The sequence below is a fragment of the Myotis myotis genome, unplaced genomic scaffold (assembly GCF_014108235.1).
Source record: "Myotis myotis isolate mMyoMyo1 unplaced genomic scaffold, mMyoMyo1.p scaffold_m19_p_17, whole genome shotgun sequence".
Classification (NCBI taxonomy): domain Eukaryota; kingdom Metazoa; phylum Chordata; class Mammalia; order Chiroptera; family Vespertilionidae; genus Myotis; species Myotis myotis.
This window is the reverse complement of record NW_023416321.1, coordinates 14,939,291-14,953,573: the sequence shown is the minus strand read 5'-3', so window position 1 is coordinate 14,953,573 and position 14,283 is coordinate 14,939,291. Positions and strand designations below refer to the sequence as shown.

The following is a 14,283-nucleotide window of genomic DNA, read 5'->3' as shown; positions in this document are numbered from 1 at the left end:
TTGGAAACTCATTGTGTGCTCCCCCAAAGGCAGAAACATTTAGCTCATTTCCATAAAATACCTAAGTCTGAATCCGCACTCGGCTCTTCTTGATTTTCCTCTTCCAGGCCAGTTTCCCTTTCGTCATCGTCATCGTCATCGTCTGAAATCAATTCCTTGTCACTCAGAACTTCCTGGTTTTCAGGCTGATACCTCATTTGCTGGGAAGGAGGATCAATCATCAAGACAGGATCCTGGGTGTTTGTATTGGCGGTCAAGCCCTCTGACGCACTGCACTGTGAGGAAAATAAGCTTCTAGAACATCTTGCTTCATCACTAAGGTGATGTTCCTGGGATGCCTTTGTCAACATTACCTGGTTACTGCAGTTATTTAAGCTACTCTTTAATCCCAGGTTCTCCTCTGTTTTATTAGACAGACTCTTTGTGGCAACACTGGTAGATGGAGAAGGTATTTTGATTACTTTACCAAATAATAAATGTTGGAAGCAAGGAAGCTCTTCATCCTCACTAGACATGTCCTCTTCTGAGGACTCTAATTTCCTGGCCCTTCTTTGGCGACTCCGAGTCAAATGTGTATGGGCTAAGGGGCTAGGGCTCCTTCTGATTTCTTCTTTCTGAACATCTTTGCTAAAAACAGCAGATCTTTCCTTAATGCCACTTTCGTCAAAGCCGCTATTCTCCTTTATTTCATCATCAGTTAACAAGTCATCCGGTGTCTCAGAACAAACCTGAGAAACAGGACTACTTCCCATAGGTTGTTCTAGGTTATCTGAAATTTGACATGGAGGGAAGTCTGCATTAACAGCCTGAACTAGTCCTTCGTTGTCTCCTTGCCTTTTTACTTCAGGATGTTTACAGTCACTTACAGGAAGGCTTGGCTTATAGACTTCGGGTTGCATGAGACCTAATCTGAGCATAGCAGTTAATTTTGATCCTTTGTTTATATCTAGTTCTGCATGAATGTTTTCACCACTGGAACCTACTTCATTGATACTAGAGCCTCCTTCATTAGTACTGCTTGAGCTGCTTTCTTTAAAAGCGCTTTCTCTAATGTTACTTAGGCTAATTGGGCTCACTGTACTTTGAATGTTCTCATTTCCCATTGCTCTTTCAGGGGACACTAAATGTTCCTCAAACTTTTCCTCTGACAGGTTTTTCTTACTTACAGTTTTAACAAATGACTTGATGGGAGAAATGGACGGTATATGATATGGGTTTTGTGAAATTCCATATTTATCTGTAATAGTGAGTTCAGTTTTGTTGCCTCTGAACTGAGAGGACGGGCAATGCATAGAGGTTCCTTTTATGCTGTATTTGGCATACTCTCCTGGCTTTTTGTCTTTCTCACAAACCACAGGAAAGCCTACAGCTGTGTGAGCTGCCTGTACATGCTTGATTTTAGATTCTTTCTTTCCCTGATTTTCTTCTTTTTGTCCACATTCAAGAGTGACTTTTGGACTTTGTTTCCTTAAAGACGGGGAGTGAGCATAGACTGTTGCACATTCCTTTTCTGGATTTAAAAACAGAGCAAATGACTGGCGCTTTGACACCTTGAATGTATTCTGTAAATCCTGTGTATCAAGCTCACTCTCTTCCACTTCTATGCTTGTCTCCTGCGTGTGGTTAACTTCACATCTCAATAGATCCTTAAAGCCCTCTCTGTCATTTCTAATATCTTTAGAACAATCCTTTAGAATAAGTTCTTTAGGATTCTTAACTGCTGCACACAGATCCCCACATGGATTTGGAGCTGTTTTTGCCTTCCCTGGGATGTCAGGTTCCAGTAATGAGACACTATCCTGTGTGCCATAATCAGTTTCAGGTACCAATACAGTATTGGTACTCTCTTTAGATCTATCAATTTGCACACTTCTTCCTCCACTTAATGCCAGATCTTCGAGGTCTTTGGTACTATTAGACATTTGAACTGTTCCTAGGCTCTCTTCTGTTTCTTCTCTTTGTAGGTTAGGATCGACAAACTCGTGAAGCTTATTAGAACTTAAACCATTAGTAAAAACACCAGGCATGTTTGTTAAGTTTTGTTCTAGAAAAGCATCACTGGCAAGTTTTTTATTTATTTGTTCATCTGACTTATTACTCTTCTTGGCTCCAGCTGGAGGTTCTTTACCTTCCATGAGTTGAAGCTTCTTGCTGTGTCTGACTGGTATTTGGTCAGAATTTTTTTCCTTCACCTCTTCACTGCTAGAACAACTATCAATTTGTAATTCAGTATGGTTAGATGGGCTTGGATTTCTATTGACTACTAGTTCAAGTGCATGAATAGGCCTGGTAGAGGACTTCCTCTTCAGCCTATTCTTCTTAGGTGCTTTTGAACTGTGGACATTTAATTCTAGTTCCATATTGCTTATGCTGCTGCTTATAGGTTCAGCTTTACTTGTGAACGCAGATTCTTTTTCCAGTGATTCTGTTAGGTTAGCATTTTTCTCTTTCTGAACACAATCACCTTTTGTTTCATTCTCATGATCATTATTAGTAATATTCATCTCATGACCATTCTGTTCTATTCGGTCAGTTCCCTTAATTATCTCTTCAGGAGTCTTTTGAACAACTGCCAAATCTACTTTCTTAATAAAATCCTCAGGATGAAGGCCCGATGTACTTCTCCTTTTACGCTTTAGTTTATTTGTGAGGCGACACTCCTGTGTTATCTGAGGTTCTATAGCAGATGCTCCTACAATTAGATTTTTAGTTATGTGGCTCAAGTTAGGGAGGCTTGCCTTCCTCCGATAGGTTCTCCCAAATATTTTATCTTCAATATTACTTTCTACTGGTTTGGAGTGAACTCTTTCACTTTCACATGTTAAAGCACCATGAGGATCATGGGCCATTAAGGTTATTTTCCCTGGAGAACCAGAATACCCATCTACTTCATTTGCAACTTCCACTGCACCAGCTACTTCAGCATTTGACTCAGACTTGCCATTATGTGAGCCATCAGAAGTTAGTATTTCATCACGTCTGGAAAACCACTCATTAACTCTCTGTATGCTACTGCTCCGTGTTATCCAAGGCACATCTTGGGAATCTCTAGGATGGTCAGAGCGTGGAAGTTCTTTTTCCCCATTCAGAGGATCAGCATCCAGAATTACCCTTTTCTCTGTGCTGGGAGTCTGCCTATCATTACATGTTTCTTTACTTTCAGCCCATCTGCTCTGCTGGCTCCTTGCTAAGCCAGGCTGCTTGCTTTTATTACAGAACTCAGCCTTTTCTACATTCATTCTGTCTTTGGTGAGTAGTAAACTGCTGTTCTCATGCTGTAATGAGCTGGCATGAGTATCTGTGCCACATGGCTCCACATGCAAGTTTGAAACAGAAATACCCTGATACTTTTCTGTATGCTTCTCAGCTGCATGCTTCTCAGTGGTGGTCAAATCTTTATTACTGGATTGATGATGTTCAATATTTGTTATGTCCCCAGAAAACTCACAAGCAGCTGAAAATATACAAAAACAATAGGTAATTTAAAAATGAAATTATCATGAAAAAATACGTGCTTAAACAACTTCAAACACCTGGCTATTTTTAGAGAAACTATCCTTTTAAACAACCAAGTATACTAAAGTTGTAGCTCACACTCATTCATGTAATTCCTTTTATTCTCATTAGTTCCACTTAAAATAAAGTTTTAATTTCAGAATTCTCCATAAGCCACACCTCCTAACCTGTAACAGTGAATTAAAAGCAGACTTTGGGCCGAAACCAGTTTGGCTCAGTGGATAGAGCGTTGGCCTGTGGACTGAAGGGTCCCAGGTTCGATTCCGGTCAAGGGCATGTACCTGGGTTGCGGGCACATCCCCAGTGGGAGATGTGCAGGAGGCAGCTGATCGATGTTTCTCTCTCATTGATGTTTCTAACTCTCTATCTCTCTCTCCCTTCCTCTCTGTAAAAAAAAATAAAATATATTTAAAAGCAGACTTTGGGCATCGGACATACTGTGCTCTGTTCTACCTTCAGACTCATTATTCCCTATATTTAAATACTAGTATACAAAAGATGAAATATAAACATATAAAGTAAAAGGCAACAACCAGTTATGAGGGATGCTATTAAAATCACATCAGTCTAGTCAACTGAAATGGATCAGGCTGTACCATAACATCCGAGAAAAAATGATATTCTAACTGTGCCAAGAGATGTTGTAAATTATAAATGTCCCAAATGATCTTCAGAATAATGTAATTATAGTACTGTATCTACCCATTCTCTCTTCAGTGCCTGTTATGTTGGGAAGGCTTGCCATTACCCTTTTTTGCAGGATTTAATCTGGCTTCAGCCCTGGCTCCTTGAGGAGTGATTTGTAACAGTTCATGATCTCTCACACTATAGGGAAAAGACAAAAGCCTTAATGAGAAACACTGGTTACATACATGCTCAAAGAGTTGCCAAATGGACAAGATCAAGTATTTTAGCTCCTTTAGGTAGGGTGGCCAAATCTGCTCTCTCCTTTAATAACTTCTAGTCAAAATGAAAGGATCAAAGACTGACACACAGTCACAAAAAACCAGAGCAGGAGTGCAGAACATCGCTTTAAGGACATACAAATGAGAACCAAAATTTAAATGACAGTCCATTTAAATACAAACAATAACCAAAAGACAGTAAAGCAAAAAACAAAACAAGAAAACAAAAACCAAAAACAAAAACCCCACAAACCCCACAAAACTTAAAAGGATATCTTAATGAGACTGCAGGAACAAAGATATTTAAACAAAACGAGCAACTGGGATGAAGAGATATCCCAATAGTTTGCAAAGAATGCAGCATTCTGCTGCTCAGCCTTCTGTTCTTCTCTTCAAGCTTAAAACCACTTCCTCTCAATTGAGAGATTAGGAAAAAGTCACTTGCAAACAAAATCTGATTGGCAATGACACCATTGTAGTTAAGACAATGCAGAAGCAATAATTCCTATGGAAAGCAATTTGCCATGTAACACAATTGGGGGCTGCTTGTAGATTATCATATAATTTACATAAAGTTTGAGGGATAGATGGAATTAAGAAACAGAGAAAGGGAAGAAAAATGGAACCCTCTAATATTTTCATCAGCCATAATTACCAGTGTCAACACTACTGCACATGAGGAACTAAGCTACAATAGATATTATTCTGTGCAGAGTTGTTATTTTAAATTCTTTTGGACTCTACTAAAAAATCAAACAAACAAGGGTCCTGGCTGGGTAGCTCAGTTGGTTAGAGTACTGTCCTGATATGCTAAGGTTGCAGGTTTGATCTCTGGTCAGGGCATATACAAGAAGCAACCAATGAAGGCATAAATAAGTGGAACGACAAATCAATGTTTCTCTCTCTCTCCCTCCCTCCCTCCCTAAAATCAATCAATAACATAACATAAAATAAAAAGTACTATTAGCCTAACTGGTGTGGCTCAATGGCTGAGCACTGACCTATGAACCAGGATGTCACAGTTCGATTCCTGGTCAGGGCCCAAGCCCAGGTTGTGGGTTCGATCCCCAGTAGGGGCATCCAGGAGACAGCTGATCAATGATTCTCTCTCATCATTGAGGTTTCTATCTCTTCCTCTCCCTTCTTCTCTGAAATAAATAAAATCATATTTTTTAAAAATGATATTAAGATATATGGTCTATTCCAATGCCATGACTCTAACCTAAAAAAAATACCAATCCTTAATATTAACTAAACACAAAAATGCCAGCTTAATAGACAAAGGCTCCCTTTGACTCACCTGTAATATCTTCCTTTATTAGCTGAATCTTCAGAAGAATCAGATCCTAAAAATAGTTCCCCAAATACCCCCAAATAACAAATCAATAAAAGAATTTTTATTGAAAGGATTAAACTAAAAAAAATGTACTTTTTGCAAAACAGATACTCATTCAAGAAATATTTACTAAGCACCCACTATATGGTAGGTACAATGATACATATGCCAGGAAATACAGAGAAGTAGTGGTAAGCAGAGGCTCTGAAGCCCGAATTCCTAGGTTTGAATCATGGCTCTGCCACTGAGTAGATTCACTACCTTGGCCAAATTTCTTAACCTCTTTCTGCCTTAATTTCCTCATCTGTAAAATAAATATAATAATAGTAACAACTACAGGGTTTGTCAGGCCTCTTACATGAGTTTTATAAGTGAAGTACAACAGTGCCTGGACTATACTAAGTGCTCCTTAATATTTGCTATTACAATTATTTTGATTATTTTTGTGATACGACACGGTTGTGTCACAAAAATAATCAAAATAAAAAGTCACAAGTCTAGGAATTTATGATTTTAAAAAAGAAAAAGACATACTAGTAATTTCAAGAGAATCTGGTAAATGCTATACTCTTTCCAATTATAAATATATTCTAAATAACAAGACAATTAGAGAAAACTGACTGAATTGAGCTCAGCTAGTCTTAAAAGTCCTTCTAGTCTAGTACAATTTATCTTGGATTCTTCCAAATGCTGTAGCCAGCCCACCATGTTCTTTCTTATTCCTACTTCCCATTTTTCCAAAGTATAGTAAGTCCTCACTTAACATCAAATGGTTCTGTGACTTCAAGCAAAACGACATATAACAAAACCAATTTTACCATAGACTAATGAATATGAATGAGAGTTACGTTCCTTTAGCATCTCATCCAAGTTATAAAGAAATGACGTTAAGCCTGGCCAGTGTGGCTCACTGGTTGATCATCAATCTATGAACCAGGCAGTCATGGTTAGATTCCGGGCCAGGGCACATGCCCAGGTTGCAGGCTCAATCCCCCAGTAGGGGGCATGCAAGAGGCAGCCAATCAATGATTTTCTCTCATCATTGATGTTTCTATTTCTCTCCCTCTCCCTTCTTTTCTGAAATCAATAAAAATATATTTTTTTTAAAAAGTCTAGCAACTACTGTTCTAAACTTAAAAAGTCTGAGACTCTTACCCAATTCAATGTAGACAGACTTTTTCTGAGATTGTACCTGCTGCTTTGTCCTCCGTGATCTCACAATTCCAAGGTTAGAGAGTTGGGCACTAAGGCTGGTTTCCTGTTAAGCAGTAAAAAATGATGAACTAATTACTGGCCAATTCTTTGCTTTTTTTCCTTGAAGAGAAATTTGAGGCCATGTTTCTATCTCTCTTTCTCTCTCCCTTCCTCTCTGAAATCAATAAAAATATATTTAAAAAGAGAAAATTGTTTTAAAAATGTATGAGTTATGTTCTAATAGTTTGAATATTTTTCCTCTGTTGTTTTAAATTTTTCTAAACAGAATATGTATTCTCTGAGTAAATTTTTTTTATAATTTTTAAAAAATGTATTTTATTGACTTTTCACGGAGAGGAAGGGAGAGAGATAGAGAGTTAGAAACATCGATGAGAGAGAAACATCGATGAGAGAGAAACATCGATCAGCTGCCTCCTACACACTCCCCACTGGGGATGTGCCTGCAACCAAGGTACATGCCCTTGACCGGAATCGAACCTGGGACCTTTCAGTCTGCAGGCCGATGTTCTATCCACTGAGCCAAACCGGTTTCGGCATGAGTAAATTTTTTGAAGTATAAGAAAGCATATTTTGCCCTAGCCGGTTTGGCTGAGTGGGTAGAGCGTTCGCCTGCGGACTGAAGGGTCCTGGGTTCAATTCTGGTCAAGGGCACATGCCTGGGTTGTGAGCTCGATCCCAGTAGAGGTGTGCAGGAGGCAGCCGATCAATGATTCTCTTTCATCATTGATGTTTCTATCTCTCTCTTCCTCTCTGAAATCAATAAAAATATACTAAAAAAAAGAAAAGTATATTTTGAAGCTAATACTTTATATAATAGTACAGTATAATATAGAAAGGAAATAAGGTTCATTTGGTATACATTTCTAATAACATCTGAACATCTGATAACAGGGTTGACAACTAAGATAAAATAAAAATTTTAATTATTTATTTTCTTTATTGATTAAGGTATTACACGTGTCCTTATCCTCCCTCACTGCCCCCCTAAAATAACATTTTAAAAAAGATAAATAAAAATAATAACCCTGCAATCAATCCTTAGATCATTCAGTATAAGAAAGACTATTTAAAACCCCAACATTATTCCAATGAAGTTTTCCTTCTTCTTTTTGAATCCTTCAACATCTACTGAAAAATGAATGTTGGTAACATAAGAATTATTGTTTTTGAGATCTTCATTATTCATCCACATATGTGTAACAACAGAGTAAATCATTGCCTTTTTTTTTTTTTTTACAATTACACCTTTTAAGTTGAAGCAATTTTCTTTCTTTTTAAAAAAATTTATCTTTATTGTTGAATGAAGCAATTTTCAAATGTTAAAACAGATTTTCTTTTCAGGCAATTTTTCACTTCCTCATGCCTGGAGAATTGCCATAAGATGGTTATTATAAAAACTAGCAAGCTTAAAACCACCAGTGACCTTGTGGCTATTTTAGACAAGCATGGGGATGGATAAAGCACTAACGCAGGGGAGGGGCCTGTCAGGTCTCTCCTGACCACACGAGGTACACAGACCTTCTCTCAACAATTGTAACTCTTGTTCATTAGAACATTTGTCCAACCACTTAATTTACCATCTTACCTTGTTTACCGACTTTTTATATAAACCCATGAGCATCTAGCACATTCACAATACTCAGTAAAAAGATTTTACCAGAATGAAAATGGCTTTACCGAGGTAGGGTTTTCAGGTTCACTCTGTCGAAATCTTAGGGTGCGGTTTCGGAAGCCCAAACTTTGGATCATAGAAACGTCCTCATTTAGATGCTCAGGAGAATTATTTTCCTTTTTTGAAAAGCTATAACTGTTTGTAACTGTGAATTACAAGGGAAAACATTATTTTTATAATTGCAATCAAAGAACCAAGAGAAATCCTGTGTATGCTCTTTGTTATATAGTAAGACAATGCAGCAAAGGCTACCTATAATTTTTTAAAATAAAACTTTGGAAATTCTACTCCTGCAAAACAAACACACAGACTGTCAAAGTTATTTCTACTGTCCCCCCGACCAATACTAACAAATTTGCCTATTAATCATAGCTCACTGAATCTAAGATACCAATGATGTAAGAAGCACCATTATTTTCTATACCACTAAGAAAGAAAACATACAATTAAACAATGACACACCACTGATAACTTGTCCCCAATTTATGTGAAAAAAACGTGCATCTGAGGATGGATAAAATAAGGTATGAGACCAGTGGGAATGATTTAACAAATAGATTACAGATAAAGGGCTAAAATTAAACTAGACCAAAAGGTCTTATCACCTATTTACAGAAAATTGTGTAAACCTCCTTCAGAGTTTTTTATTTTTTTGTTAATCTTCACCCAAGGGTATTTTTCAATTGATTTTTAGAGTGGAAGGGAGGGGGAGAGACAGAGAGAGAGAGAGAAACATGATGTGAGAGAGACACATAGATTGGTTGGCTCCTCCCCAACCCCCAACCAGGGCTGGGGATGGAGTAGAGCCTGCAATGGAGGTACATGCCCTTGACCATAATTGGCTGGGCCCCTCTTGAGTTTTAAAGACAGCCACTAGAGCATTGGCCCCTGGGGCTATACAACACTTACATGGCAATCCTGTATCAAGCTCAAAAGCATGAATGATTTTCAATAGCTCTTCAACAAGTTGACTAAATCTTGTACTTTCTTGGAGGCTTCTGAAATTAAATCATTTGAGAGACATACTTAGCAAGTACTTATCAACTTTTTAAGGACTTTTAAAATAAGGAAAGACATGTACACTAATAAAAAAAGATGCAGCAACAGCTGAAAAACTGTATTCAAAGAACAGAGCTATTAGTGACATCACATAAGCAAAACATCATTGACATCAGTACTGATTATTTTTGTAATATTTTCTTTTATTGCCATTCAAATCTACCAAAAGCCTGTAACTATCTAAAATAGAACTATGAATCCATAGTAAATATAAATCCACTGCACAGAGAACTTACTATTCTTGACATCTGAGTCCCATCCACTCAACATCCCACTTCTAGCTATCAGGGATTTCTGTCAAATGATGTTTCCATTATTTGAAAAGCACAAACAGATGACAATGTCCAAAGACAGATTCTGATTTAGGAAAGTTTTAATTTATTCCTTTAAATATCTGAGTGACTACTATATGCCAAACACTGGAAAAGCTGTGTTGACTGAGACAGACAAAGCCGGTGCCCTAACAGAACTTAAATCCTGACCAGAGGGATACACAATACAGAAATACACTAGGGTCCACTGCATAAATCGTGCACCTTGAAACGAACTGTGGGCCATGAGGCTGCAGTGGGCACTGGGGCAGGTCTTGGCCCAGCCTCTGCGTCCCCACCCAGCCCCTCCTGCCACAGCCCCCAGTCCCCTGTATGCTGGCAGCCCTGCTCCCACATGCTGACGGTGCCGGCGCTTGCACCTGCTGACATGCGGAGGGACTGGGGCCCCAATCGCCCCTCAGGAGCAGGGGGAGATGGAGAAGCCCTGAGAGACGATCAGGGCTAGCAGCCACCCCTTGCACCCGCTAATAGTGCTGAGCAATTGGGGCCGCGCCAGCAGCGGATGCAGGCAGGGCCAGTGCTGGCAGCAGGTGTGAGCGCTGGGCGGGACTGTGGCGCGCGAGCAAAGAATTTTCAATAACCACCAGGTTCACCCCAATGACAGCGACCAGCGTCCCAGCGACCAGCGTCCTGCCTTGGTCTGCCCACCCACCCTCGCTCCACCATCCTGCCGCAGACAACACCCTGCCATGTTCCCCATGCGCCCCCTGGTGGTCAGCGCATGTCATAGTGACCAGTTGTTCGGTTGTTCCACCACTTGGTCTATTTGCATATTAGTCTTATTATATAGGATTGTGTGTGTGTGTAAATAATTAAGTAGAAATTAAGTGTACAAGAGAAAAATAAAAGGATCAGGAGAAAATGGGGGCAGGTGGTACACTCCTGCTTTAGATAAGACTGCAAGTTCTCACACCATTCAGAAGCATTAGAAAAATGCATGTTGCTAATTGCTAACACCTGAATAAGGTACCATAAAACTTTCAGGAAAATAATTTATTTTGTCAGCTAAACACCCTTTTATACATTTTTTCTACTAAGGAATGGTTTGATAGGAACAGCTATAATAGTAAGGAATTTCTACTTTTTCCAGCCTCCCATCACTACCCAATTATATACCTTTTGGTTATATCATTCTTACACAAAGGACACTGTGACGGCCCTTTCTTCTGGTTGAGAAGTTTCAGCATACAAAATCTACAAATTATAAAGAACAAGAATAATTAAAATTACTTTTTTATAGAGAGAATATTAAAGGACAAATAGCCATGAAAAAAATTATTTCACAACATTAAGAACACTTTTAAAGTTAATGGCAGGTGAATTACAACCAATGACTTTAATTGTTCTTCGATGTTACCTAAGCAGAAAACTAAACTATCAAGCAATGATCTATGAAAACTAAACTTACATACATATGGCCTACTGTTAGGATCTATTAAAACTTATTAAAGAGTTAATATGACATATTTCATTATTATTATTTCATTCTGCATAATCAGACAAATGGTAAATAGTTCAAGTAAAATTATTATAATTAGTTGAAAAATCTCAGCACCTCACTACAAAGCTACAGTAATCAAGACAGTGTGGTACTGGCATAAGGACAGACATATACATGGATGGAACAGAACTGAGAGTACAGGAAAAAGAATAGTCTTATCAACAAACAGTGCCAGGACAACTAAATATCCACATGCAAAATTGGAAGCTAGACTCCTACCTCATACAACACACACACACACAAAATAACTCAAACTAAATCTTTGTTACCTTGGGTTAAATAAACAAACAAACACCAAAAGCACAAGCAGCCAAAGGAAAAACTAGATACACCGGACTACATCAAACTTAAGAACTTTTGTGCTATAATACCATGAAGAAAGTGAAAGGACAATCCACAGAATGGGAGAAAATATTTGCAACTCATATATACCCATTAAGTGACCTGTATCCAGAATATACAAAAAACTCTTACAATTCCATCAATGAACTATGTGGTTTTGAATTGAATGTAGACCATTAGTGCTACTACTTGAGCTAAACTTCTGCGTGGTTCATATTTTTAAAGTGTGTAGTTAATAGTATGCATGTCATTGTCCTTTCTTCCATTCTTACCAGTATGTGCCCATTTGCAAAATAAAAATGCTAATAATCAGCAGTAGTTCTATAAAAGATGTTAACTCTGTTTAGTCATTGACTGATCTTGCTCTAACCTTAAAATTTTGTGATTATTGACTTGTTGCATTTATTCTAAAACACCCCAAAATTATTTAGCTGTTTTAAATATCGACATTACCCTGGTGTATTCACTGCTGTATGCATTACTCTTCTTTCTTGCTGTTTTATGCCTTCATATTAGCAAAATATGAAATTCTGTGAAAAACAAAAAAAACCCCTTTGATCTTTAACACTCCCCCCTTCTGAGTAGGAAACAAATTGTTTGTTCTTGAGAACTTTCCCATCAAGAATTTAGTGGAAGCAGGTATACTTATATTATTTTGATGTTTTTGTTAATGTTTCCAAACAATGTACTTTGAAATCAGAATCATTTCTTAATTGCTTTTAATATAATTTTCCTGAGGCTCTTCATCACACATTAGTGATCAGAAACGAGATGTAATTCCCCAATCCCTGCCCGCAAGACCTGAGTAGGATCTTACAGTAAATTGAAGGGAGTTTTACTCTAACTCATGGATTGTGCAAGAATGAGCTGCCATTGGGTTTGACTGTAGATGGGTTGTGGTGTGGTATATTGAAGGCTATTGAATGCAACTTACAATGCTTAATAAAAATCTTTATTCTTTTAGTATTAAAAAAAAAACCCTCTTATAACTCAATAATAAACAGAGAAATAACACAATTAAAAAATAGGCAAAGGATTTGAATAGACATTTTCTCCACAGGAGGTATTCAAACAGTCAACAAGCACATGAAAAGAGGCTCAATAGTCATTATGAAAATGCAAATTAAAGCTACAATGAGATACCACTTCACACCCTCTAGAATGGCTTGTGCAAATAAAAAAGACAGGTAAGAAGTATTAGAGAAGATGTGAAGAAACTGAAACCCTCATTCATTGCTGGTGGAAATATAAACCGATGCAACCACTTTGGAATACGGTTTGGCAGCTCCTCAAAATGTTAAACATAGAGTTACCATGTGAGTCTGCAATTCTACTCTTAGATTTCTTCCCTGGAGAAATGAAAACATTAGTCCATATTAAACTTGTACACATATGTACATAGCAGCATTGCTCGTAATAGCCAAAAAGCAGAAACAATCACCAATACAGATGCCTTATCTGGCAATAACTCTATAGTTTATGGAAAAGTTATATCAAAAAGCTACCTGTATTGTATGTAAATACCCTTTGAAGAGCCACAGAATAGAGGACACTCCTTGAGAAGATGTAAATCCTACTTGTAATCTACCATAATAGTTCTAGGAGGCATCAATGCTTTACACTGGGAAATGGTACAATTAAACAATTCTGAGTAGGAGTAGGGAGGGAATTGCCTGAACAGAGAGAATACTGCAGAACACAATAGCTAACTAAGCTCGAGTGTTGTAGCCTGTACAATAATTACATAAATAACACAGGGGACTAGGTAAATGTAGAAAAACCAAAATATGGTTTCCAGTCTTTCCTTATGCTAGAAAAAGAACACATGCATAAAGGTCGTTAACTCAAAAGAGGAAATGAACTTGTACATCACTTAAAAAGACTGAACAAAGGAAAACACTGATGGTTCAACAGAACATAGGCATATCTTTCAGGGCTCAGAATTTATTAGATTCTGTTTTAGAGTCCTGGGGAATCTATGTGATGCACCAATTAAATAAAGACATAAATGTTCTACATAAGGTGCTTGGTAAAAAGATCTGAGACAAGTTTTGGGCTTCTTGGATTTTTAAATGCTTAAGGAAAGGCAATACTTTTTCAAGCAAATGCAGTAGTACTCATTTTTTAGCACATCTATATCCTGAGGAGTTTGACAATGTTATGGAAACTCACCTAACTTGTCTAAGTCTATCCTGGCAGGAGTCAATAAATTAACAGTTCCAAGTCTAAGCAAAATGAAAGTAGGCTGACGTTTGGCTACCTTTGATTATACTGGGTGCCCTGGATTCCTGTCAACAGAACTAAGATTATGGACCAATATTGTCCAGAGGGCCCCACAGCTTAGCATCCACTTATGGTGGCCCCATTAAACCTTGTCAGTTTCTATAATAAGGCTCTGTTTTCTT

General features: G+C 37.9%; 1 protein-coding gene across 9 annotated transcripts in view; it reads right to left on the bottom strand.

The window, feature by feature from the left end:
* The window catches only part of BRCA1 (BRCA1 DNA repair associated), a 56,535-nt gene that overhangs the window by 30,025 nt on the left and 12,227 nt on the right, over positions 1 to 14,283 (bottom strand). For 6 of the 9 annotated variants that reach the window (XR_004972761.1, XM_036339652.1, XM_036339657.1 and 3 more), the window contains 7 exons: positions 11,152 to 11,229; positions 9,554 to 9,642; positions 8,650 to 8,789; positions 6,913 to 7,015; positions 5,722 to 5,767; positions 4,265 to 4,341; positions 62 to 3,454 (listed from right to left, as the gene is read on the bottom strand). Coding sequence is in view for 8 of the 9 variants with exons in the window: in XM_036339652.1 (XP_036195545.1) it covers positions 62 to 3,454; positions 4,265 to 4,341; positions 5,722 to 5,767; positions 6,913 to 7,015; positions 8,650 to 8,789; positions 9,554 to 9,642; positions 11,152 to 11,229 (3,926 nt within the window). In the remaining variant the exon portion in view is untranslated. Of the gene's footprint in view, positions 1 to 61; positions 3,455 to 4,264; positions 4,342 to 5,721; positions 5,768 to 6,912; positions 7,016 to 8,649; positions 8,790 to 9,553; positions 9,643 to 11,151; positions 11,230 to 12,331; positions 12,474 to 14,283 lie in introns of those variants that run through there. The other 3 variants (XM_036339658.1, XM_036339659.1, XM_036339654.1) reach the window with 2 other exon arrangements.